The 24,185-nt window shown below is 39.1% G+C and overlaps 1 protein-coding gene across 4 annotated transcripts in view; it reads left to right on the top strand.

Moving 5' to 3' along the window:
• The first annotated feature begins 742 nt into the window (after positions 1-742).
• Positions 743-24,185, top strand: part of SCFD2 (sec1 family domain containing 2) — a 556,166-nt gene continuing 532,723 nt past the window's right edge. Inside the window, exons 1-2 of one of the 4 annotated variants that reach the window (XM_031664455.1) lie at positions 743-2,313; positions 15,393-15,561. In XM_031664455.1, coding sequence (XP_031520315.1) covers positions 1,476-2,313; positions 15,393-15,561 — 1,007 coding nt within the window. In that variant the 5' untranslated portion in view covers positions 743-1,475. The remainder of the gene's footprint in view (positions 2,314-15,392; positions 15,562-24,185) is intronic. The other 3 variants (XM_031664454.1, XM_031664453.1, XM_017958819.3) reach the window with 3 other exon arrangements.

Raw genomic sequence — 24,185 nt, 5'->3', positions numbered from 1 at the left:
CTCAGTCTCCCGAGTAGCTGGGATTACAAGTACCTGCCACCATGCCCATATTTTTAGTAGAGACGGAGCTTCACCAGTTTGGCCAAGCTAGGTGATCTGCCCACCTCGGCCTCCCAAAGTGTTGGGATTACAGGCATGAGCCACCGCGCCTGGCCATGGATATTAATTGAACATTCATTCAACAAACATTTATTGAACACCTGTTATAAGTGTTGGGGATAACAAGCATCTAGTGCATAATTTAGTAAAACAGATAGTTTAAAGAAACTAGGTGTTAATACTTACCCCATGATATGGCATGTACTTAGCAAATGTATCAGTTGAGAGGTTTGGTAGGTGGGGGAAGGGAGAGGCAATAGGGTGAGTTACAAAAAGTCTATTACAGGCAGTACTGTTGGAATGATTATTTTTGGTAAGTTTACCAGGTAAATTCTTTGTGGATTAGGTAATGAATTTTATTAACCATTCATCTTTGAAGCTTAGCACAGAGATTATACTTAGTAATATAAGTATATTGGTGGAACAAACAACCCATAAAACATTTGGGGTTCAGCCTGTTGACTTCATTGTATTGGTACTATTTTTCTCCAGGTTGGAAATAGCTGGAGAGAAATTGAGAAATCATGAAGGATGTTGATGCTTTTTAAAGAGTATACCTGACTGTAGGCAACTGGGCTAGGAGAGGCTTTTAAGCAGGAAAGTTGTAGGACCAACTTTGTTTATTAGGAAGAAAATAGAATCGGAGGGGGAAGAGATCGGAAGCCAGAAAATGTTGGGAGATCATTGTCCGGGTGAGCGATGCTGTTGGGTTTTTGTGACAGCAAGAATGCAGAGGAAGGCTGAATTCTAAGAGTTTTGAAGCCTATCAAGATGTAGTGACGATGAGATGAGGGAGGAAAGATGGAGAAAGTGAAAATGAGAACAACAGGGTTTGTTATGAGGCTTGTGGGCAATAACGTATGTGGCAGCAATCTATAAACCCGAAATATTGCACACGGTTGTTTTTATTATCTTTTTCTAGTTGCTCTGAGTTTAGATTGAGAATGTGGCTGTGCTTTTAGAGACGTGTTCATATCCAGGAAGATAACAAATTTCGGATTAGGCTTTTATTTCGGAGACTTTTCAAGGAACATGAAAAGATTATCCGCGCAGACAGGCCGAGCGACGGAAAGAACTCAGTTCAGCTCCACCGCGGGGAACACCTCACCTCCGCGAACTTTTTGAGGAAGCCCAGAGCCACAGAGCCCCACCCACTTATTTCCAGACCACACCATCCTTCCTCAATTCCGGCCTCCTCCTTAACCAATCACCGCTCAGTTCAACGTCATCACCGAGCGCCATCAGGTAGCGTGTCGGAGGCCGGACCACGTGTACTGTGTTGACTGTCAAAGTCTCCGGGAGCCCAATTTCCGGAAGCGGTGAGTTCAGAAAGAAGTTCCTGCACCGTAGTTCCCCAAGCCTGCGAATCCCCAACCATGAGCGCCTCAGGCGTACTGTCCTTTACCCAGCAAGGATGGGAGCAGGTGCTGGCCAAAGTGAAACGGGCTGTGGTTTACCTGGACTCCGCCTGCGCCGAGAGCCTGCACTGGGGCTGCGGATCCACCCGTCTCCTGGAGGCGGTGGGGGGTCCTGACTGTCACCTGCGAGACTTCGAACCCGACGCAGTTGGTGGTGGAGCCAAGCAGCCCAAGGCGGTGTTTGTGCTGAGCTGCCTGCTGAAAGGCCGGACTGTGGAGATCCTACGGGACATCATCTGCCGCAGTCACTTCCAGTATTGTGTGGTGGTCACAGCCGTGAGCCACGCTGTCCACCTCACAGCTAATCATGTCCCAGCGGCGGCAGCGGCCGAGATGGAGGGGCAGCAGCCGGTGTTTGAGCAGCTGGAGGAGAAGCTGTGTGAATGGATGGGCAACATGAACTACACGGCCGAGGTGTTCCATGTCCCGTTGTTGCTTGCCCCTGTTGCTCCCCACTTTGCCTTGACTCCAGCCTTTGCATCCCTTTTCCCACTGCTACCCCAGGATGTGCATCTCCTTAATAGCACCCGACCGGACAAGAGGAAGCTGGGAAGCCTGGGTGATGTGGACGCCACTGCCCTAACCCCAGAGCTGCTGCTGCAGATCAGGTGCCTAGTGTCAGGCCTCAGTTCTCTGTGTGAACATTTGGGAGTACGGGAGGAGTGTTTTGCTGTAGGTTCCTTAAGTCGGGTCATCGCTGCGGATCTGGCCAATTTTGCCCCTGCAAAGAACAGGAAGAAGACTGCTGCAGGCAGGGCATCAGTGGTTTTTATGGACAGAACCTTGGATCTCACAGGTAAGTGCGTTGCTCCGGAGTTCTTCATTACCATTCCCCACATTTCTGGGACTTCCATTGATTCAGCATATCTTTTATTGACCTTTTATTATATATCAGATTGAGGATATAAAGATGAACTAGAGGGACACAGTCTCTAATCTCACAGGGTTTATTGTCTAAAGTGGAATATAGACAAGTGAATTAGCAATTACAATAACATTTGTTAAATGCTGTAAAGGGTAGAAATATCATAAATGAGCATTGCCTTGTTAAAGAACAACTTAGACCAAGATTATGCTGACATGGAGGAAAACTGTGCACCTGGGAAATTTTATTTTTAGAAATTTACGAATGCCAGTACTCACAACAGTCCTTCATAAGAACACTCTGGTTTGTTGGAGAAGTGTTAACAGATGACCCATCGGAAGGAAAACTACTGTATAATAAAACATAAAATTATCACAGACAATTGAGGTTTAGGAAATGAGTGTTAAAAAGTGAGGCTGAACTTAAATATCACTAGTAAATGAGATTAAATAGAATTGTAGAAAATATTTTCAAATGTTTATTGATTTATTTTTAGCTCTCATATTAAAGATTAAATAATCTCAAATTGTAATAATGTATTATTTACACAAAAGAAACAAATGTAATCCTTAAAGCAGATGAAGAAAAGACACTTTCTGATGTTTGATATGTTATTTTCAAAGGTCAACTTTATTGTTCTCTAATTAGGTTGTATAATACTGTTAGTAACGTAGCCTAGCCCCTTCTGCGTCCAGGGAGAATAATCAGAAAACTCACATTGGTAGGCATTTCCTTTAATCAGTAAGAAAAAAGTTGAATAAAGTTATAAAAAACAAAATAGGTATATTTGAGTTTTTAATCTTAAGATTAATTTTCAGATAAAAAATAGAAAGTAGGCTAAATGGTAATACTGAGATGTAAACTTAATTATGTGACTGGAAAAACCAGATGTCCAGTCTGTGATTTAAATATATAAGTAATAACTGTAGCATCACAGAGTCCATAGGGGATTAAAAGGTAAAACCCAGTAAGCAGATGCTTGTTGAGTTTTTTAGTGGATGCTGTATATTACTTTTACTTCTATCTCTTTATGCCAAAAATGTAACAAAGTTGTTTCATAATCAACTGGGAAGTTCACATAATTTTGTACCCTCCCCTAAGACTTCAGTTAGGCAAAACTTAATGTCCCACTGTCCAGCATCATAGTAACAGCTCTTTACATCTTCGGTAGCTAATACTTTGTTTTTAAACATACAGAATAAATAAGGCGAGCATAACTTCTGCCTTCTAAAAGTTTGCAATATAATGTAGTCAAGTATGATTTAGAGCCCGGCATGGAGGCTCATACCTGTAATCCCTGCACTTTGGGAGGCTGAGGCAGGCAGACTGCTTGAGCTCAGGAGTTTGAGATCAACCTGGGCAACACAGCAAAACTCAATCTCTACAAAAAATTTAAAAATTAAATAAAAAAATTAAAAAATTAGCCAGGTGTGGTGATCTGTAGTCCCAGCCACTCAGAAGGCTGAGGTGGAGGATAACTTAAGCCCAGAAGGCAGAGGTTGCAGTGAACCGCCATCACATCACTGCACTCCAGCTTGGGTGAAAGAGTCAGATTCTGTCTCAAAACAACAACAACAACAACAACAAAAAAGATTTACAAAATAAAGACACATAGAAAGACAAAGTTGCCATTTGGCAGCAATCATTTTATAGATTCTCTCTCATCAAGCATCCAGATCTCCTTCCCCATACTCACCTTTCTCACTTCTAATATCACTGAGAAAATATAAGCCACTAGAAAAATCCGTATTTTCCCATCACCAAATCTACCACCCTTTCTACATCTGTACCCATGTCTTTTTCCTTCCTTCATATTGAAGAGAGCGCTACTGTCCCTGCCACTATCTAATGCCACCTTTTTCACCTATGTAGACTAAATCCTGTCTTTTCACTTCTCTCATAGATTTACTGTTTTTCAAATACCCTCTCCCTTTCTTAGATCATCATTTTTTCCTTTTTCCTGTATTTTCCCCCAGGGAACATCTTCTTTCTTGATCTCCCATGCTCTCCCAACTTCAATTCCTTTTTTTTTTTTTTTTGCTTTATTTTATAGCAAACTTGAAAGAGTTGTCTATACTTGTCTCCACAAACATCTACTCCAATTTTCTCTTGACTCCACTTCAATTAGACTTTTATTTTCCAATACTTCCCAGAAACTTCCTTTGTTTTGTTACCACATTCATTCTACTGAACTTCAAAGCAGCATTTGACACAGTAAAGTGTGCAAAGAGTTAAAAAACAATTAAAGAAGTGTGAAACATATATAGGCAAGCAACCACTTAGCCCAGCTTCTTATATAATCCCTCAAAGCATAACTATGACATATCATTTACTTGCTCAGTATTCCAGTGGCCTCTCATCATACTTCCTGTCAAGTTCCTTACTGTTGTTTTCAAGGCCATACATGATCTCCCCTCTTACAACATTGGCTACCTTGCCATTGCCAGACATGCTAACCGTGTTCCAGCCCCAGCGCCTTTGCAATTCCTCTGCAGCTCTGCTTGGGATGTTCTTACTTGAGGTATCCACGTGGCTTTCTCCCTAACATCATTCCTGCTCCTCAGAGAGTCCTTCCTCAGTGACCTTCTTTGACACTCTCTTACCCCTTACCTGGCTTTACTATTCCCTGACACTACTAATTGATTATTTATTACCTGTCTCCTCCCACTTGAATGGAAGTTCTTGAAGGAAGGGACTCTGTTTTGTTTACTGTTTATTAACCAGCAAGAGTACCTTGAAAACAGTAGGTATTCAATATATACTTATTGAATGAATAGATAAATGAGTGGATTATAGGGTGTAGATACCAGACATTAATTGAGGTTAACACGCTTATTTTTTCTAATTGAAAATGTTTCTGAGATTCTTGAATCATATCGTTAGTAATACACAAATGCAGAAAAAATGATGCATACTTTTCTGAATGATATAAGATTTGGCAGCTTGGGCTCACCGCAAAACTTAAGAAAGAAAATAATGATATTAGCTAGTAATATTTATATGAATATTTTACAGATAAAAACCACTTCTTTGTGATGGCTCATACCTGTAATCCCAACACTGGGTGTGGTGGCTCATGCCTGTAATTCCAGGCTGAGGCTGGTGAATCATGGGAGCCTAGGAGTTCAAAAACAGCCTGGGCAACAGAGCAAGACCCTGTCTCTACAAAAAATACAAAAATTAGCCAGGTATAGTGACTTATGCCTGTGGTCTCAGTTACTCGTGAGGCTGAGGTGTGCGGATTGCTTGAACCTGGGAGTTTGAAGCTGCAGTAAGCTGTGCTCGCGCCATTGCACTCCAGTCTGGGTGACAGAGCGAGACCTTGTCTCAAATAAATAAATAAAAATAAAAATCCCACTCTTACATTACCTTATTTGATCTCAACAAATTGAGTGTTCTTTATCATTTTAAGAATTAAGATATTGAGGCTCAAAAGTTGTTCCTTACTGAAAAAAGCATAAGAGTTAGGTAGCCAGGTGTGATAGTATTGTGTCACGTTTGACATTTATTTCTATAAATGTCAAAGTTCAGCATCTTTTGTTTTTTGAATTGTCAAAGAGAGAGTTAGTGTTGTATTGTTAGTGTAAAGTCCTTACTTTCTTTACATTTGTTAAGAATCCCTCTGCCAGTAGGTGGTCTTCCAAGGTGAATGGTTAAGTTAGCAAAGGTACTCAGTAGCAGGTTTGTGTGGGAGGGGGCATTTTAGGTACATGAGGTCAGTGAAACAATGTTTAATGTTGAAAGGGGCATTGCTTAAAGGGAACAAATAGAAGATTTCTGTGGGTAGATTCAAGGCAACATATAAAAAGAGTAAGAAAAATTCAGCCACTGTGTCAAGAGCCTGAGAGGAACCATGAAAATATTAGTTTCAATGGGATGCTATGGGCATTCTAACACAAGATATGATGATAAAGCAATGAGATTGAACCCCCAAAAGTTCCTTGAGGTATTTCCCAAATACATTAAAAATTATAAAGACTCTGCTTCCTTCTTATCTTCTTGAATAATTCAGTTCAAAAACATTTAGGTAGGACTCAGTGAGGTAGGTGTCTGGCAGGGAGGAAGACCTTGGCTGGGCCCTGGGTGTTGGATCCCAAATGGGGTGAGATCTCCTGAGTAGAGTGAGGTCACCTGCTTAGTGGTGGTAGGTGACAGCAGCAATGGCCTGGTAGGGTGATAAAGCCAGAATGGCCAGGGCCCAGTGTATTTGCCTATCTACTGGTTTATGGAACCATGTTTTGATTTGTGGTCCTCTCTGAAACCAATCAGCTTTGAGCATAGCATACTCAAGAAGTGCCCATGATCTACATCCCATTTAAAAATTATCACCTCCTCACTTTTAGAAGGATTAAAATTACTGCTGGCTGGTGGAGGGTAGACTTTGGAAGATAGATTTTAATCAGGACTAGTTTGTTACTGTGATCCTAATAACTGATAAATTGATGTCTTTTTAATAGATAACTTTTGGATAATCATCCAGATTATCTTCCAGATGATCAGCTTAAAGTCTCATTTGATTCAAAGATGTTTCCACATAGTGTAACATCCCATATTAGTAATATACAGGGTTCATTTTCAGTGGGTACATAGCTGTATTGTCAAACCTTTTGTTTAAATGTTGAAGTAGTTCTGTATTAGTGAGTAAAAATAAGCCCTCTACCTATTAAGACCACAAGTCACCAAATCCTGTTGTCCAGTGGAGGCAATAGATAGGGCCTAGGAGCATGCTAGTGCGGATGCAGCTGGCCCCCTAGGGGCACTGAGAGAACTGAGGCAGTGGAGGTCATGGTGGCTCCATGGTAGTAGTGAATGAGAAAATGCAGCACTTACCTACTGCTTCAGAGTGGCCGCACGTTGAATGAGGTAGTAGGGTAGATGATGTTAGTAGCATTATTGTGGTAAGGGTGCTCCTGGCCCTGGCATTCTGGAGAATACATGGTCATGATGCTCACATTTTTTACGGATTTGCCCTTCTGGATGCAGCAAGCTTAGGGAGCTGGGAAGCTCATGACTATCAGTTTAATGGAGTAGTTGTTACAAGAGTTTGGTGAGGTTTCTTACATCAAATTGCGGCTTACGTTGTGGCATTGTTTAACCAGTGACAACTGAAGCAAACAAAAGATTATACCAACAACTTGTGAAAATCAGAAGGGTTTTACTTTTTATTTTTTGTAAAGACTGGGATTTCACTTTGTTCCCAGGCTGGTCTCAAACACCTGGCTTCAAGCAATTCTCCTGGCTTGGCATCCCAAAGTGCTGGGATTACAGGCGTGAGAGGTGATTTGAAAATTATTAGAATGACTTAAATGATTTGAATTTCAATTTAAGAGACTTGACAGTCATTTTAATATAGAGACCAAAAGGAAATACATTTTTCAGTATTTGATTTAGATATTAATTTATATATTAATTTATGTTATTAGATGCTATTTTGGATGCTAGCCTTGATAATTTACTATTAGAAAATGTATATATTTGTATTTCTTCTTAGATGTGAAATTGGCAGTATCAAAAATAACCTCAAATAATTCATAAGTACTTAACATTGTTAACATCATGATGTTCACAATGTAGACAAGTTTCTTTTTCATCTTTCAGTCATCATCTTTGCTAAAAGTAGTATTTCTTTGTCTAAATGTACTTTTTTAAAAAACAAATATTTATTGACTGCCTATTTTGTGCTAAGCACTGTTCCAGGTAATAGGGAAACAGTGGTAAACAAGATAGTCAAGTTCTTTTCTCTCCTGGTTATCCAGTTGATAAGTACTCAGGGCTTAAATATAAAAAGTTATAATTGTTTGAGAAGTAAATGGCCACTGATGCTCATCTCTTTCATTCTGGCGTGCTTTGACCATGTCTAGACTACCCAGGGTTTGGACACCTATGGGTCGGGCATGTTTGTACCGAGGATTTCAGTACAGCCTTCTGTGGGCTATTCTGGCTTCTGATTTGTTTCCAGGGACAATTTAAAAAGAGACTTGATTCATGAATTCCTAAAATATTTGAGTTTGGTTTCCTTTCATGTTCTGGCTCTTGAGATTGGCTAGAGTGTTTTGCTAATAGTTTTCAAGTTCAAAATTAAAAGGTAGGAGATGGTGGTAACGCTGGGAATTAAATTTACTCTCTTAGTTCAATTCTGAATTTTAGCTTCATGTAAACTTTTGTTTTTTTCTGAGACAGAGTCTCACTCTGTTGCCCAGGCTGGAGTGCAGTAGAGCCATCTCGGCTCACTGTAACCTTCACCTCCCAGGTTCAAATGATTCTTGTGCCTCAGCCTCCCAAATAGCTGGAATTACAGGCAGGAAAGCCACCACCATGCCCAGCTAATTTTTGTATTTGTTTTGTTTTGTTTTGTTTTTTAGTAGAGATAGGGTTTCACCATGTTGGCGGGGCTGGTCTTGATCTCCTGACCTCAAGTAATCTGCCCACCTCAGCCTTCCAAACTTCTGTGATTACAAGCAGCTTCATGCAAACTTTTAAATTAAAATCCTTTTGATTAAAGATTAACTCTCAATCCAGTGGATGGTTCTTAATCCTGGGATTATGATACACTGAAGTGTTTATATTTGCTTTAAAGTATGATTGTATATCACTTGTCAAAGTATTAAAATTTGAGTCCACTAGTAATGGCTAACATTTGAAAATGAACTGTTTATCTCCGTACTCTGCATATGTAAATTCCTTTAATTTTCACAATAATTTGTGAGATAAGTATTATAATTATCCCCATTTTACAGACGAAACTGAAGCATAGAGGAGTTAAATAACTTGCCTCAGATTACACAGGTATTAAGTGGCAGAGCTAGGATTTGAACCTTAGCAGTTTGCTCCAGTGACTACTCATGTGTGGGTATGGGAAAAGTTTGAGAACTGTTGTCCTATACAGTAGAGATGATCATTATATGGCGTGTCCAGAAGTTAGCAGCTTCAGAGACTAAACATAGTTGGACTCCAGTGCTGCGTTAGTGCTCAGAAAGGTGTCTGATTTTTTTTCTCCCCCATCTGCTTTTCCAAAACATGCAAACTAACTAACTTATATCTTTATTTCAGGGTTCAGAAGATACTATTTAAAATAAATGGGTATGAGACACAATTGGGAAGCCAGATAAAGGGCTGACTAGATTTTTGATGTTAGATCCGTGCCAGGATAACCTCACATCCCGGCTTGGTGATTTTTTGTGCTATTTAACCCGCATTGAGCTGTTGAGGGTTTTCTCATTTGTAAAGATAATATTTTTGCATTCTAACCTGTGGGAAGAATATGAAATAATTCCTTTTTTTTTTTTTTTTTTTTTTTTTGAGACAGAGTCTTGCTGTGTTACCCAGGCTGGTGTGCAGTGGCTCAATCTCAGCTCAATGCAACCTCCGCCTCTTGGGTTCAAGCAATTCTTGTGCCTCAGCCTCCTGAGTGGCTGGGATTACAGGCACATACCACTACAACTGGCTAATTTATATCTATATCTATATCTATATCTATATCTATGTCTATGTCTATGTCTATGTCTATATCTATATCTATATCTATATATATATTTAAGTAGAGATGGGGCTTTACCATGTTGTGCAGACTGGTCTCGAACTCCTGACTTCAAGTGACCCTCCCACCTCAGCCTCCCAAAGTGCTGGGATTACAGGCATCAGCCACCGAGCCTGGCCTGAAATAATTCCTTCATTCGAAAATACATATTATCTATTACTCAAGGAATAGGGGAAATAGTGCTAAAAATATCCAAATCCTTCCAGTTAAGAAGTTTAAATTTTGTTTGGAAATGAAGATAGTAAACAAATTACTAATATCAGTATAATAATATGGGCTATTAATATTAATGAAGGTAGGTATGGTAGTTTAAAGATATGTCTACAAGCTGGGTGTGGTGGCTCACACCTGTAACCCCAGCACTTTGGGAGGCCAAAGCGGTGGGTCTCTTGAGCCCAGAAGTTCGAGACCAGCCTTGGCAATATGGTGAAACCCCATTAGCTAGGCATGATGTTGCATGCTCTAGTGCCAGCTCTTCAGGAAGCTGAGGTGGGAGGATCACCTGAGTCTGGGAAATCTAGGCTGCAGTGAGCCATGATTGAGCCACTGCACCCTTGCCTGGGCAACAGAGCAAGACCTTGTCTCTCTCTATATACATATGTCTACAAATTCTTTGATACATCTTCCTTCAAGAAATAGAGTTTAGATTCCCCTCCCCTTGAGCGTGGGCTAGGTTTAGTGACTCACTTATCCCTTTATCCCTAAAATAGCATATGGCAGAAACGCAAGAGTGTAATTTTCAAGACCAGGTCCTAAAAGGCATTGCGTCTTTTTCCTTGCTTTGTTCTTTTGGATCACTGGCTCTGACGGAAGTTAGCTACCATGTCATGAAGAGACTTAAGCAGCCCTGTGGGAAGCCCATGTAGTGAGGAAATAGGATTCCTTCCAACAGCCAATGAGGAACTGAGGCCTCCTGTCAATAGCTTTGTGAGTGAGCCATCTGAGAAATGGATCCTCCAGCCCAGTCAAACATTCAGATGACTGCAGCCCCAGCTGACATATTGACTGCAATTTTATGAGAGTCTCTGAGTCAGACCCAGTTAAGCCACTCTGAATTCCTGGATGCATAGAAACCATGAGATTAATACATATGATTTTAAGACGGTAAGTTTTGAGATAATTTGTTAGCAGCAACATACAACTAATATACTGGGTAAGAGATTAGATAGATACTAAAAAAGTGATGTAGTTTCCACTTTAAATAGAATAGCTAGGGAAGACCTCTGTGAGGATGTGGCATTTGAGCAGAGACTGAAAGAAGGGAGGAAGCATGCCCTGTGGCTACCTAAGGATAGAACATATAAGACCCAGGGAATGGCAAGTGCATTGGGCCTAAGGTGGGAGCATGTGTGTCATGCTTGAGGACCAGTAGGAGGCTAGTTTGGCTAAAGTGTTGTGAGCAAGAGGGAACACCGATAGGAGATCAGTTGGTGGGGTAGGTAGAGGGAATCCTTTGTATGTTAAAATAAGGATTTAGAATAATAGCCAAGGTATAATGGGAATCAGTTGGAGAGTTTTGAGCTGTGATGTGACATGATCAGATTTATGTTATATAGGATCATTTAAATAAGGAATATGGGGATTGAGGTAGATCCTCAATATATGGTAGCTACTGTTACTAAAGAGATTATAAGAGCTTAGTTATAGCAATCTTAGCTCTGCCCTTTCCTAGTCAAAAGTCCTTGGGCAAGTTACCTAACTTCTGCCTCTCAGTTTCCTGATCTGTAAAATAAGGACCTCAGAGGGTAATTGAGAGGGTAAAATAAGTTAACATGTCTATCCTCTAGAACAACTAGAGAAAAAAAATGAAGTAGAGTAAGTGAAAGGTTCCCCCTGCATGATTCTGCAAGATCAGTGCAATTCTAGTTACTCAAGACAGTGTTAAAAATGGTATGGATGATCTCTGTTCATTTCATAAGTGTATTAATCAGGATTCTCTAGAGGGACAGAGCTAATGGAATATATGGATTGAGCTCTTAAGAAGACTTCTCAATGCTTGCTTTTCATTTTATTCCATGTAAGACTTAGAGACAAGTGAAGATGTTACATGGCTTATGATAATGACACTAACACACATATAATCCACAGGATCATACAGAATTGGTATTTTCTGGTCCCGGTAATTTGAAAAGTTTAGCCCTTGAAGCAATTGGCTTAATTTAGGATAAAAAATCCTGAGGTTGAAGGATACTTAGATGTCAGTTGGACCAACTTGAGTTTTTAGATTGGTAGAACAGCACCACATTTATCGAAGTTGTCTCAAATTACACAAGAAACTAGTAGAGGAAGGGACCACTAGAACCCTCGTCTCCATTTTGTTTTTCCTACACCTCTTTGGAAGAGATGTCATTGGGAATGAAGCCATTCTTTGCCCAGACTAAGGACCACATTGCTGTTGGTCAGGTTAAAAGTTGGGCAGGGACGAAATGACTGGGTTCTGATTGACTTGCATCCTAGAGCATCTCAAATAATATTTTACATTTTCTTTAATAAAATAAAAATTAAGCTCTTTGAAAACTAAAATGTGATATAAATCTTGGCATTTTATTCATTTTATAAAAGGAGAATCTGAAGTTACTGTGACATCGATAGACCCTAAATTCTTAAGTCTATATTTGAATTATGTAAATGGCACTAATTAAATTTAAAAAATGAATATTGAATTATCTGAAGCTGGATATGGGATAAAATGTATTCACAGAAGAGCACATTAATTAGAATATGTATTCTTCTTATAAAATCTGAGAAGCTGAATAATCATGGTCATGAAAAATTGGCATTTTGTTATTTCTCTAATGTAATATTCTAAACAGTTTCTGATGAAATGTGAATAGTTTTACTAATTGGATAAGTCTCATGTGCTTTTGTAGCAAACATTGGGGAAAAGTGAAGTTTTCGTAGAGTTAACATCAACCATAATCCTACTATCCAAAGATAACCTTTCGTAAAACTTTGTGTGTGTGTTTATTCTTATTACAACAGGGATGTATGTTCACCATAGTAAGTTTAGAAGTGCATACAAATAGCAGAAAATAAAAATCTCAGTTTGAGAACTGCTTTAATAAATATACTGTAATTTAAAGAAAATGATTCATCTGCTTTTGAACATTTAGAATGTTAGTATACAATATTTTAGTCACATAAATTATACTTTGGTTCTATAAAAATAACTTAGCCATTACATCTTAAAAATAAACATTTTATGTCTTGATTTCTCATATTCAGAAAATTTCAAGAGGACTGTTAACAGTTTCAATTTGCAGAGGGTTTAATGAACTGAGACTTGCTGAACATCCCTGAGTTTGGGGTTGGGGAGTTTGGGGTCGGAAGGAGGAATGAGCAACAGCCAGATTGCAGAGGCTATAGAAGTTAGGGAAGAAAGACAGCACACATAGAACACTTGTTTGTGCCTTGTGTCTATGGAAGGCAGATGAAATACGGGAATAGCTTGGCGTAAGGATCAGAAGAATTTGGGCATCAAGTTCAAAGAAAAGTTATTTTGATGATAAATGGAGATTTTAAAAATTTTTAGTAATTGAGGAAGGAAATAGTTGAGAAACAAAGAAATTCTTGATGCTCTGAGGTAGTCCTAGTATCTCCATTTCAGCCTTAGTTTAAAGACATAATTCACTTAGAGATTTCTGATCCCTCTCTGGATACCAGGATCATTTATAATCACTAGGCATTAATTCAGCAAGTATTTACCAAGCAACTTCTAGCCTGAGTGCTGGAGAGACAACTATACTTCATAGACAACATAAATAAGACATAGTTCCTTCTAGACCTAATAAATGAAGATTGTACTGGTAGAACAAGAACCCCTTTTTTTAACCTTAGAAGTCACCTTGGAAGCACCCGTGCCGGTTCTGGAATAAGTCACTTTAATGTGCCTTTTTTTTTTTTTTTTTTTTAAACTAAGAGTATGGTTTTTGGAGTTATCTGGCTCCTGGATTTGAATTCTTACTCTGTAATGTATAAGTTAATTATTTACTTGTTCTTGAGCAAGCTGAGCATAATAATACCTACATATTAGGGTTGCTGTAAGAATTAAGTGGATAATGAATGTACAGTGTGGAACTGAGGACCTGATGTAGCACAAGCCCTCAATGAATATTAGCTGTTTTGGTGAAAATGATGGTGGTGATAATGATGATTCCTTGGGTTCCTGGTTTGACCTTTCCTTCCTGATTCTTCTTTCCCATTAATATGACGTGGCAAAAACAACAGAGAGATAGAGTTAGGGAGGCATTAGAAGCAAAATGTTAATTGATTTGAGGTCGATGGGCTTATAGCAAATAGATGTGGCAAGTCCTACCCATTGTTGGCATGATGTCTTCCAAGCAATCATGACTTTTATAGAGATAAGTTGGTTTCATGGAAAAAGCCTTGAACTGTGTCATTAGTCTTGAATTTTAATTCGAGTTCATTAATTAAAGTAAAACACCTAAAACAGTGCCTAGTACACAGAAAGCACTCAATAAATGTTTCTGTCATTGCAGGCCATTACCATTCATTCATTTATTCTTTTCTTCATCCAGCACATATTTGGTGAGAGCCCACTAGCTGCTAGTTTCCATGGTAGACTTGGTGGGTACAGGGTGAACTAGATAAACAGGGCCTTTGCCACTATGAAGACATAGTTCTAGTGGAGGGGAGATCTACTATTCTTGGCCAGGTCCCTAAGCCCTTTGGGGTTTTAATATCTTCATCAGTAAAATAAAAGCGAAATTCAGGCCAAGCGTAGTAGCTTACAACTATAATTTCAGCTGGGAGACCAAGGCAGGAGGATCTCTTGAGGCCAGGAGTTCAAGACCAGCCTGGGCAACATAGTGAGAGACTTAAAAACAAAAAAGTTAGCCAGGTATAGTGGCTAATTTTCCAACTATCTGGGAATAGTTCCAACTATCTGGGAAACTAAGGTGGGAGAATTGCTTGAGCTCAGGAGTTCAAGGCTACAGTGAGTTATGATTGCACTCCAGCGTGGGCAACAGAGTGACACTCTGTCTCTAAATAAAAAAAAAAAAAAAAAAAAGGAAAAAAAAAAAAAGAAAAAAAAAAAAAAAAGAAAACAATGTAAAAAAAAATTAAGCTTTAAAATTTCAAGATAGTATCATCTTATGATACTATTTACTTGACTGACTAGATGCACATTATTTGTTTATTTATTCATTCACTCAGCAAATGCTTGTTGATGCCTGCTATGTGTAGGCACTGTGCTAGGTGCTAGGGATACAGTACTAGCCAGAGCAGACATGAGGTCTGCCCTCATGGAGCATTAATTACAACCTGTGAGGTACATGTTGACTAGGTGATTGTGAATGTGATTAGTTGTATAAAGGGCAAAATGTGAGTTTTGTTGAACAGAAACTAAAAATGTTTGTTATTTTTGATAGAAAGCATGTGATAAAACATTTATCCAGCTTGCTTTTTCCTCCTATTTTATGAGTTTACATCTTCTTGTCTGCTTAAACAGGAGCAGTTGGACATCATGGAGACAACTTAGTAGAGAAGATCATTTCAGCACTTCCCCAGCTCCCAGGCCACACAAATGATGTGATGGTTAACATGATAGAGCTCACTGCACTCCAAACTGAGGAGGAAAATTGTAATGTGGTTGCACCAGGCTGTCTTGCACAATCCAAGTAAGATATGTAGTTTTTGTCCTTTTATCTTTCTCTATCTTCCCCTTTCTTTTTCTCCTAGATTGAGTATTCCCATAGAAAAAAAATGAAGAGTTGGTCTGGTTGAAAATTTCACAGTTGGTAGCATTTAGCAAAAAGCATTTTTTCTTAATTTTGAAATAACCATATCCACTAAACATAACAATAACCCAGAAAGTATGGAATTTTATAGAAGTGTCATTTACATGTAATGTTAGCTTGTTCCCAGGATTGGTTAAGTGAGTCAGTTTATGTATCTGCATTTCACAGATAGTTTCACATGGAATTGAGTCTAGTCTTCCTCAGTTTCTTTTTCCCAATTTACTTTTTCACATCACTAAAAAGCAACTCAAACAACTCAACCGTGCCATCTTTTTATATTAGATGATATGCCTGTGGATATCAACAGAAGTTTTTATTTCTAAGTACATTTTTTTCACACACTTAGAGAAATCAAAGAGAGAAGATTATGTACGTTAAGTTATGCAGAGTTTAAAAAATAAAAATTTCTCCAGAAATGACAATAAAAATATATGGTAGTCACCTTCTCAACTTTGTCCTTCATTAACAATTCTTATGAGAATTACTCTCATTTGAAAAAATAAAAGTATTAGAAGGGAATAAAGTATGTAAGTGTATCTGTTTCTTTTATTTTCATGTTCTATATTTTTAAATAAAACAATATCTTTCAGTATTATAGTTTTAAATCTTCACAGTAGCAGATGCATTTGGAATTTCCTCCCATATTTATTAATATAATTAGTATATGTAGCTCCTGAAGTTTTTAGCCTTTTTGTAATAGTTAACAGTACTTATTGGATACCCAATGTTTGTGGGTCAATGTGGGAAGAAAATGGGACGTTCTAGACTTTTGTCTATTTTGTGTGTTTACACATACAATAAAAACATAGGCCTAAAGACTTGCAGCTCTACAAACCCAGAAGTAATGTGATTGGAAACACATTTAGCTGTTCAGAGAGCCATTCAGAAGTTAATTATTAAGGATTTACTGTGAGCCTTACTCTAGGTTCTAACTAACAAGAAGGACATAAAATAATATATTATTCTTCGAACACTCTTTTTGTTGGGGAGTCATGATTTATACCCGCTTATAATTTGAAAACAATAGAAATGATTTGAAGTCAAGATTAATGTATCTGCTATGGAGTATAATGTCTACAAGTAAAGTATCAAGTTAATATGGTCTTTGTAGATCAATGTAGACCTTGAGGAAGTGGCAGTGCTTTAAGTCTTGAATGACTTAGAAAAGAGGAGGGGGTTGATGTGAACCAAAGGATATAAACAAAAAATGGTCAGGGCCCGATGTCAATGAGAGATGACCTCATTGGACCACTACTGTCATCTGCTCTGTTCACATTTTTTGGGTTATGAGGAGCTGGGTACACTTCCAAGCATTTTACATTTGGGAAATCATTTTAAGTTTTGCAGTATCCTAATGAGGTAGATTTTATTATTCCCCTATTTTATAGGTAAGGAAACTGAGGCAAAGATATACTAAGTAACAGAGTTAGTGGGAGGTAGAGCTAGAAATGAGTCCAGAATGTTTGATTTTAGGCCAGGCGCAATGGCTCATGCCTGTAATCCCAGCACTTTGGGAGGCCGAGGCTGGTGGATCACCTGAGGTCAGGAGTTTGAGACCAACATGGTCAACGTGGTGAAACCCTGTCTCTACTAAAAATATAAAAATTAGCCGGGCATGGTGGCGGGCACCTGTAATCCCAGCTACTCAGGAGGCTGAGGCACAAGAATATCTTGAACCCGGGAGGCAGAGGTTGCAGTGAGCCGAGGTCGTGCCATAGCACTCGAGCCTGGGCAACAGAATGAGACTCTATCTCAGGAAAAAAGAAAAAAAGTTTGACTTTAGAGCCACTGTCTTAACTTCTATGCTATCTATGTGAAGGATCCAGAGAAGAGCTAGGCTCTTGAATAGATTTAAAGAGATGAGAGACAAAAATAAAGTTACTCTTTGAGTTAATTTGGGAGTCCTATGTTTTCAACATAGTGATTATACAAACAATGGAAATCAATTTTGGCTAATTTAAGCAATAAAGGGTTATTAAAGGGTATTGGGTAGCTAAAAGAGTGAAAGGAAGGATTATTAATCAGATTTTCGAAAGGACAAAATAGTTCCAGGAATGTAGGAAGCAGAGGCTCAGGAAAAGCCTCTTTAAGGCATTGACACTAGAGAGACTGAATTTTAACTGTTTTCTTCAAGTCCTTTATAAGATTCTGATTCTGGGGGAAACGTTAAGATTGGATTTTCTTGGCCTTTGTGCCCACCTTTTGCTCAGTGTGAGTTGGGAGCTCTTTATACTGACTAGAATTACGCTAATATCATATGGCATGGCAGAAGGGTGGTTCTTCAAAGGAAAATGGAAACACTTATCAGAAGATGGGGGAACAGATACTGGACATGCAAAAGTAGTAGATGCCCCTTAATACTAGCACACACTTATAGAGGACTTTTTGTATAACAGGCATCATTCTGAGCACTTAGTATGTATTAACTTATGTACTTCTCACGGTATCTCTACAAGGTGGATTCTCTTAATGTCCCCCTTTATAGAAGAGGAAGGGACTTAAATAACATGCCTAAGGTAACGCATGCAGTTAGACGTGGTGGAGGCCTATATTTGAACCCAGGCAGCATGGCTCTAAAATTAGTGTTTACCGTTACCCTATGCCACTTCCACAGAAACCTAAAGTAATTACAAAAAGAATAAGTAAGTTCCCCAGAGGAGTTTGCAAAAAGAAAGAAGAGTTGAGTCCATCATTGGATAGCAGGTAAAGAAGCAAATTCTTAGAAGTGTAGTAGAACAAACATAGGTACAAAAGTATCTCAGTCCTATAAGTAATGTTTTGATTATAGTCACTCTGTTTAACCTTGACTCCCCAGCACTGATTCTATTACAAGCTGAGACCAAAGCTAAGCCAATCTTGGAATCTCATTTCCCTTGGCAGTGATGCTTTAGAAATGGGCAAGTGATAAGAGAGAAAGTCTTAGGGCTTCTTGGTCAGGTTTCTTTGCTACTGACAAGAGACTCAATAGAAACGTGTCCGTTTTTATTCTTCCAGATGTGACCAATATGTCAGACATATTGAGTCTGATAACTGCTGCAGCTATCTTGCTCACATCTGCAAGTTAATGCTAACACGTGAAAGGTGGCCTTGCCAAGAGAACTACAGAGAGGAGCAGCTATAAGCTCCTTGATGCACGATGTTTGGACATCATGTTGTATGGGAGAATATATTTCCTATTGTTTAAGCCAAATTTAGTTGCTGTTTTCTATCACTTGTAGACAAAGTCTTCATGACACATTTTTTACACCTCATTATTTCATCTTATAAAATGAGGGCATTGGCCTAAATGACTCCTAAGGCTTTTCTTGGGTTTAAAATAAAATTCCTTCCTAACTGAGCCCCTGCTGTGACTCAGCTCTGCCTCTCACTTAGGCTATGTTCATGTATACATATTTTGTCTCCGTGGTCTTTGCCTTCATTGGTTGTCCTTTTCTTCTCATTAGACTATGAATGAATGTTATCATAGAATATCATAGAATTTGAGTGTGCCATTCAAAAATCACACCTGTAATCCCAGCACTCTGGGAGGCCAAGGTTGGTGGAACACTTGAGGTCAGGAGTTTGAGACCAGCCTGGTCAACATGGTGAAACCCCATCTCTACTTAAAAAAAAAAAACAAAAACAAAAATTAGCCAGGCATGGTGGCGCATGCCTGTAATCCCAGCTACTCAGGAAGCTGAGGCAGAAGAATCACATGAATCTGGGAGGTGGAGGTTGCACTGAGCCAAGATTGGGCCATAGCACTGCAGCCTGGGCAATAGAGTGAGACCCTGTCTCAAAAAAAAAAAAAAAAAAAAAAAAAAAAGGAGTATGGTCTTAAGTGTCAAAGATAAGTCTAGAGGGATATAAACAAAGAAGAAAGCTTTAGAGACAGCAAGTTCGGTGAAGTAGTGAAACTGGAAGTCAGGTTGTAAAAGATAAAGCAATAGGCGGTAAGAAAATTATAAACAAATAGAGGTCTAAAGCAATAATTGGGAGAAAAATAGCAGTTTTTTTTCAATTGCTTGGAAGACTGAGGGAATTATGTTGATTAATTTATCTGCAAAAGAAGAACTGAAATAAATCACAGCTTTCCTAGCATAATTTATATGTCTATCAAAACAATAATAACTACTACCTTTGACCACACCTACCAGAAACTTCTCAATGAAATGAGAGTAAGGATAAAAAAGTTAGTACTGAAAGGCAAAACAAATGGGTGCTTGGCAACAAATATGCCTACAATGGAAAAATCTTTAAAAAGCAATGAGCTTTGATAGTCAAAATTTATTTGCTAAGATAATTTTTATAAAAGGCTGTTTAGAATTATAGCAATTGAAGTTACTGCCAATGCAAATGAGAAACTGAGAATTTAAAATGCATTTTAACATGGACTTCCAGTCCTTGTCTATTATTCTCTGGATTATGTGGAATATTTCAACAAGAAGTAGGCAGAATCTTTTCTGCTTTTATGTTTTCCTCCTGTTGAAGTGGGTTTTTATTCTGTGCCCCAGCTCCACTATCTCTAACCGTTTTTAGGTCCTTAAACAACCTTCACCTGATGACCTACTTGCATTTACTACATCTGCGCTTGGCGCTCCTGGCTCTGCGCTAACCCTACACCTGCAGTGCTGCTGGTTCTGTTGGGTTCAGTATCTGCCTCTCCCATTGCTCCCTGCATGCCTCCCTGTGAAAGCCAAGACCTCACAATGGCCTACAATATTATGTGCCATCTAGCTTCCTGGTGCTCTCTGACTGCATCTCTTCTTTTCTTCTTTCCAGCCACATAAGCTTCCTTGCTGTTCTTCCAATAGGACGGGCTAGGTCCTGCCTCAGGGCTTTGGCTCTTATACCCCACCCAGATCATTCTTCCTACAGATATACACTTAAGCCCATTTCCCTTTTTCCTTCTTAGTGAGACCTTTGCTGTCCATCTTTTTTTTTTTTTTTTTTTTTTTGAGACTTGAGTCTCCCTGCCTGTGTCTCCTCTTAGGTTGAGTGCAGTGCGTGATCTCGCTCACTGTAAGCTCCGGCCTCCCTGGTTCACGCCATTCTCTCCTCACCAGCCTTCCCAAGTAGCTAGAGCAGCAGGCCACTGCTAGTTTCTTTTTTGTATTTAGTAGACCTGGTTTCCACTTAAGGTTAGCCAGGAGTAGTCTCTGGATCTCTCCTGACCTCGTGATCCACCTGGCTTGGCTTTCTCCTCCTAAAAGTGGGATTACAGGCTTCTGAGCCACCAGCAGCCTGCCCAAGCTGGCTGTCCATCTTATACCCCCATGTCTTCCTTCCCTTTATTTCCTCATTTTCCATGTTCATCTCTCTCTGTCTGAGATGGTGTCACTTGTTTCTTCCCTTTCTTACTAGCTGTTTTGAGAACTCCACCAGGCAGAAGTTCCCATGAGAGTTAGGATATTGCCTGACTGGTCTCACTGCTGTTCCTGGCCGCTGGTGTGCCACCTGCATCTTCTAGAGCATTTGTTGAATGAAGACATGATGAAGAGCCGCTGCTAGGGCATGGGATCCCGGAGCAGCTCGGTTCACCTTGATCTGGGTGACAGAGAGGGTGAAGCCGGATGAGAGCATGGGGATCTCTAGACTCTGTGAAATATTCTGAACACTGTCATTGGGTTAGTAAAAATATTTGCAAAAGAGGGGGAACTATATTCACATTTCCTTATGATACATTAAATATCTGGAGAATGTTTAAGACACTGATGACATTAGCTATCTCTTACATTGATGGCATTAGCTGCCTCTGTAGTGGAGTGCTGGGTGACTGGAGACACAATGAGAAGTTAGTCAAATGAATGAGGATGGAGGCAGGAGGGAGATTTCTTACTACAAATATCAGTTTGAGTGTTTTGAATTTTCAATCATGTGAATGTTATCTGTTATTTAAAATAAATAGGCATTGGGTTTAAATAAAAACATGTCTTCCTTCTTAAGCTAGCCTAGGGTAGGATTCTCACATCTAGGAAAGAAAGTTGCTGTCTCTTACTTTGGGACCTCTACAAAGCTTCTCTCCCCTATATTATCCTCCATCCTCACTGAACTACTCTTCACCCTACAACTTCTATTAAAATGCCAGAACACTATACTATAATTGTTTATATGTTTCTCTCCTCTACTAGACTGTAAATTCCTTGAGAGTAAGAGATGTGCCCTGACACTTTTAAGATGTACTAGTGAACTGAGTACAGCAATCAATAAATGATTGAATAAGTTGTAACATTAGATTTGAGGCCAAGGCTGGGGTGGTGGCTCATGCCTATAATCCCAACACTTTGGGAGACTGAGACGTGTGGATCACTTGAGGTCAGGATTTCGAGACCAGCCTGACCAACGTGGTAAGACCCTGTCTCTAGTGAGAATACAAAATTAGCCAGACATGGTGGTGGACACCTGTAATCTCAGCTACTTGGGAGGCTGAGGCAGGAGAATCGCTTGAACCCAGGAGGTGGAGGTTGCAGTGAGCAGAGATCACTCCATTGCACTCCAGCCTGGGCAAAAAAAAAAAAAAAAAAAAAAAAAGGTTTTGAGGCCAGGTATAGAAATGATGACATAAATCCATGAAAAGGCTTATCTACTTCATTTTAGTACTTAAATCATTGTCTAGTATTGTTGATTGGTTTTTATATACTATATATATATGAACATATATATAAATCTTATTTCTTTCATTTATTTATTTTTTAAGCTTTTTAAAATTATTATTCTTTGAGTTCTAGGATACATGTGCACAATGTGCAGGTTTGTTACATGTATACATGTGTTACAGGTACACATGTGTCCTGTTGGTTTGCTGCACCCATCAACTCGTCATTTACATTAGGTATTTCTCCCAATGCTGTCCCTCCCTGAGCACCCCATCCCCTCACAGGCCCTGGTGTATAATATTCCCCACCCTGTGTCCAAGTGTTCTCATTGTTCAATTCCCACCTATGAGTGAAAACATGCCATGTTTGGTTTTCTGTCCTTGTGATTGTTTGCTGAGAATAATGGTTTCCAGCTTCATCCATGTCCCTGAAAAGGACATGAACTTACCCTTTTTCATGGCTGCGTAGTATTCCATGGTGTATATGTGCCACATTGTCTTAATCCAGTCGAAAATTGATGGACATTTGGGTTGGTTCCAAGTCTTTAATATTGTGAATAGTACCGCAATAAACATATGTGTGCATATGTCTTTATAGCAGCATGATTTATAGTCCTTTGGGTATATACTCAGTAATGGGATTGCTGGGTCAAATAGTATTTCTAGTTCTAGATCCTTGAGGAATTGCCATACTGTTTTCCACAATGGTTGAACTAATTTACACTCCCACCAACAGCGTAAAAGCATTCCTATTTCTCCACATCCTCTCCAGCATCTATTGTTTGATGATTTTTTAATGATCGCCATTCTAACTGGTGTGAGATGGTATCTCATTGTGGTTTTGATTTGCATTTCTCTGATGACAAGCGATGATAAGCATTTTTTCATGTGTCTGTTGGCTGCATGAATGTCTTCTTTTGAGAAGTGTCTGTTCATATCCTTTGCCCACTTTTTGATGTTTTTTTTTTTTCTCTTGTAAATTTGTTTTAGTTCTTTGTAGATTCTGGATATTAGCCCTTTGTCAGATGGGTAGATTGCAAAATTTTTCTCCCATTCTGTAGGTTGCCTGTTCACTCTGATGGTAGTTTCTTTTGCTGAGCAGAAGCTCTTTAGTTTAAGTAGATTCCGTTTGTCAATGTTGGCTTTTGTTGCCATTACTTTTGATGTTTTAGTTATGAAGTCTTTGCCCATGCCTATGTCCTGAATGGTATTGCCTAGGTTTTCTTCTGGGGTTTTTATGGTTTTAGGTCTAACATTTAAGTCCTTAATCCATCTTGAATTAATTTTTGTTAAGGTGTAAGGAAGGGATCCAGTTTCAGCTTTCTACATATGGCTAGCCAGTTATCCCAGCACCATTTATTAAATAGGGAGTCCTTTCCACATTTCTTGTTTTTGTTAGGTTTGTCAAAGGTCAGATGGTTGTAGATGTGTGGTGTTACTTCTGAGGCCTCTGTTCTGTTCCATTGGTCTGTATATCTGTTTTGGTACCAGTACCATGCTGTTTTGGTTACCGTAGCTTTGTAGTATAGTTTGAAGTCAGGTAGCATGATGTCTCCAGCTTCGTTCTTTTTGCTCAGGATTGTCTTGGCTATGCAGGCTCTTTTTCTGGTTCCATATGAACTTTAAAGTAGTTTTTTCCAATTCTGTGCAGAAAGTCATTGGTAGCTTGATGGGGATGGCATTGAATCTATAAATTACCTTGGGCAGTATGGCCATTTTCAAGATATCGATTCTTCCTATCCATGAGCATGGAATGTTCTTCCATTTGTTTGTTTGTGTACTCTTACTTACTTGAGCAGTGATTTGGAGTTCTCCTTGAAGAGGTCCTTCACATTTTTCGTAAGTTGGATTCCTAGGTATTTTATTCTTTTTGTAGCAATTGTGAATGGGAGTTTACTGATGATTTGGCTCTCTGTTTGTCTGTTACTGG

This window comes from Papio anubis, chromosome 3, assembly GCF_008728515.1.
Source record: "Papio anubis isolate 15944 chromosome 3, Panubis1.0, whole genome shotgun sequence".
In the NCBI taxonomy this organism is placed as follows: domain Eukaryota; kingdom Metazoa; phylum Chordata; class Mammalia; order Primates; family Cercopithecidae; genus Papio; species Papio anubis.
Note: the sequence above shows the minus strand (reverse complement) of the source record. Positions and strands in the feature narration are given on the sequence as shown.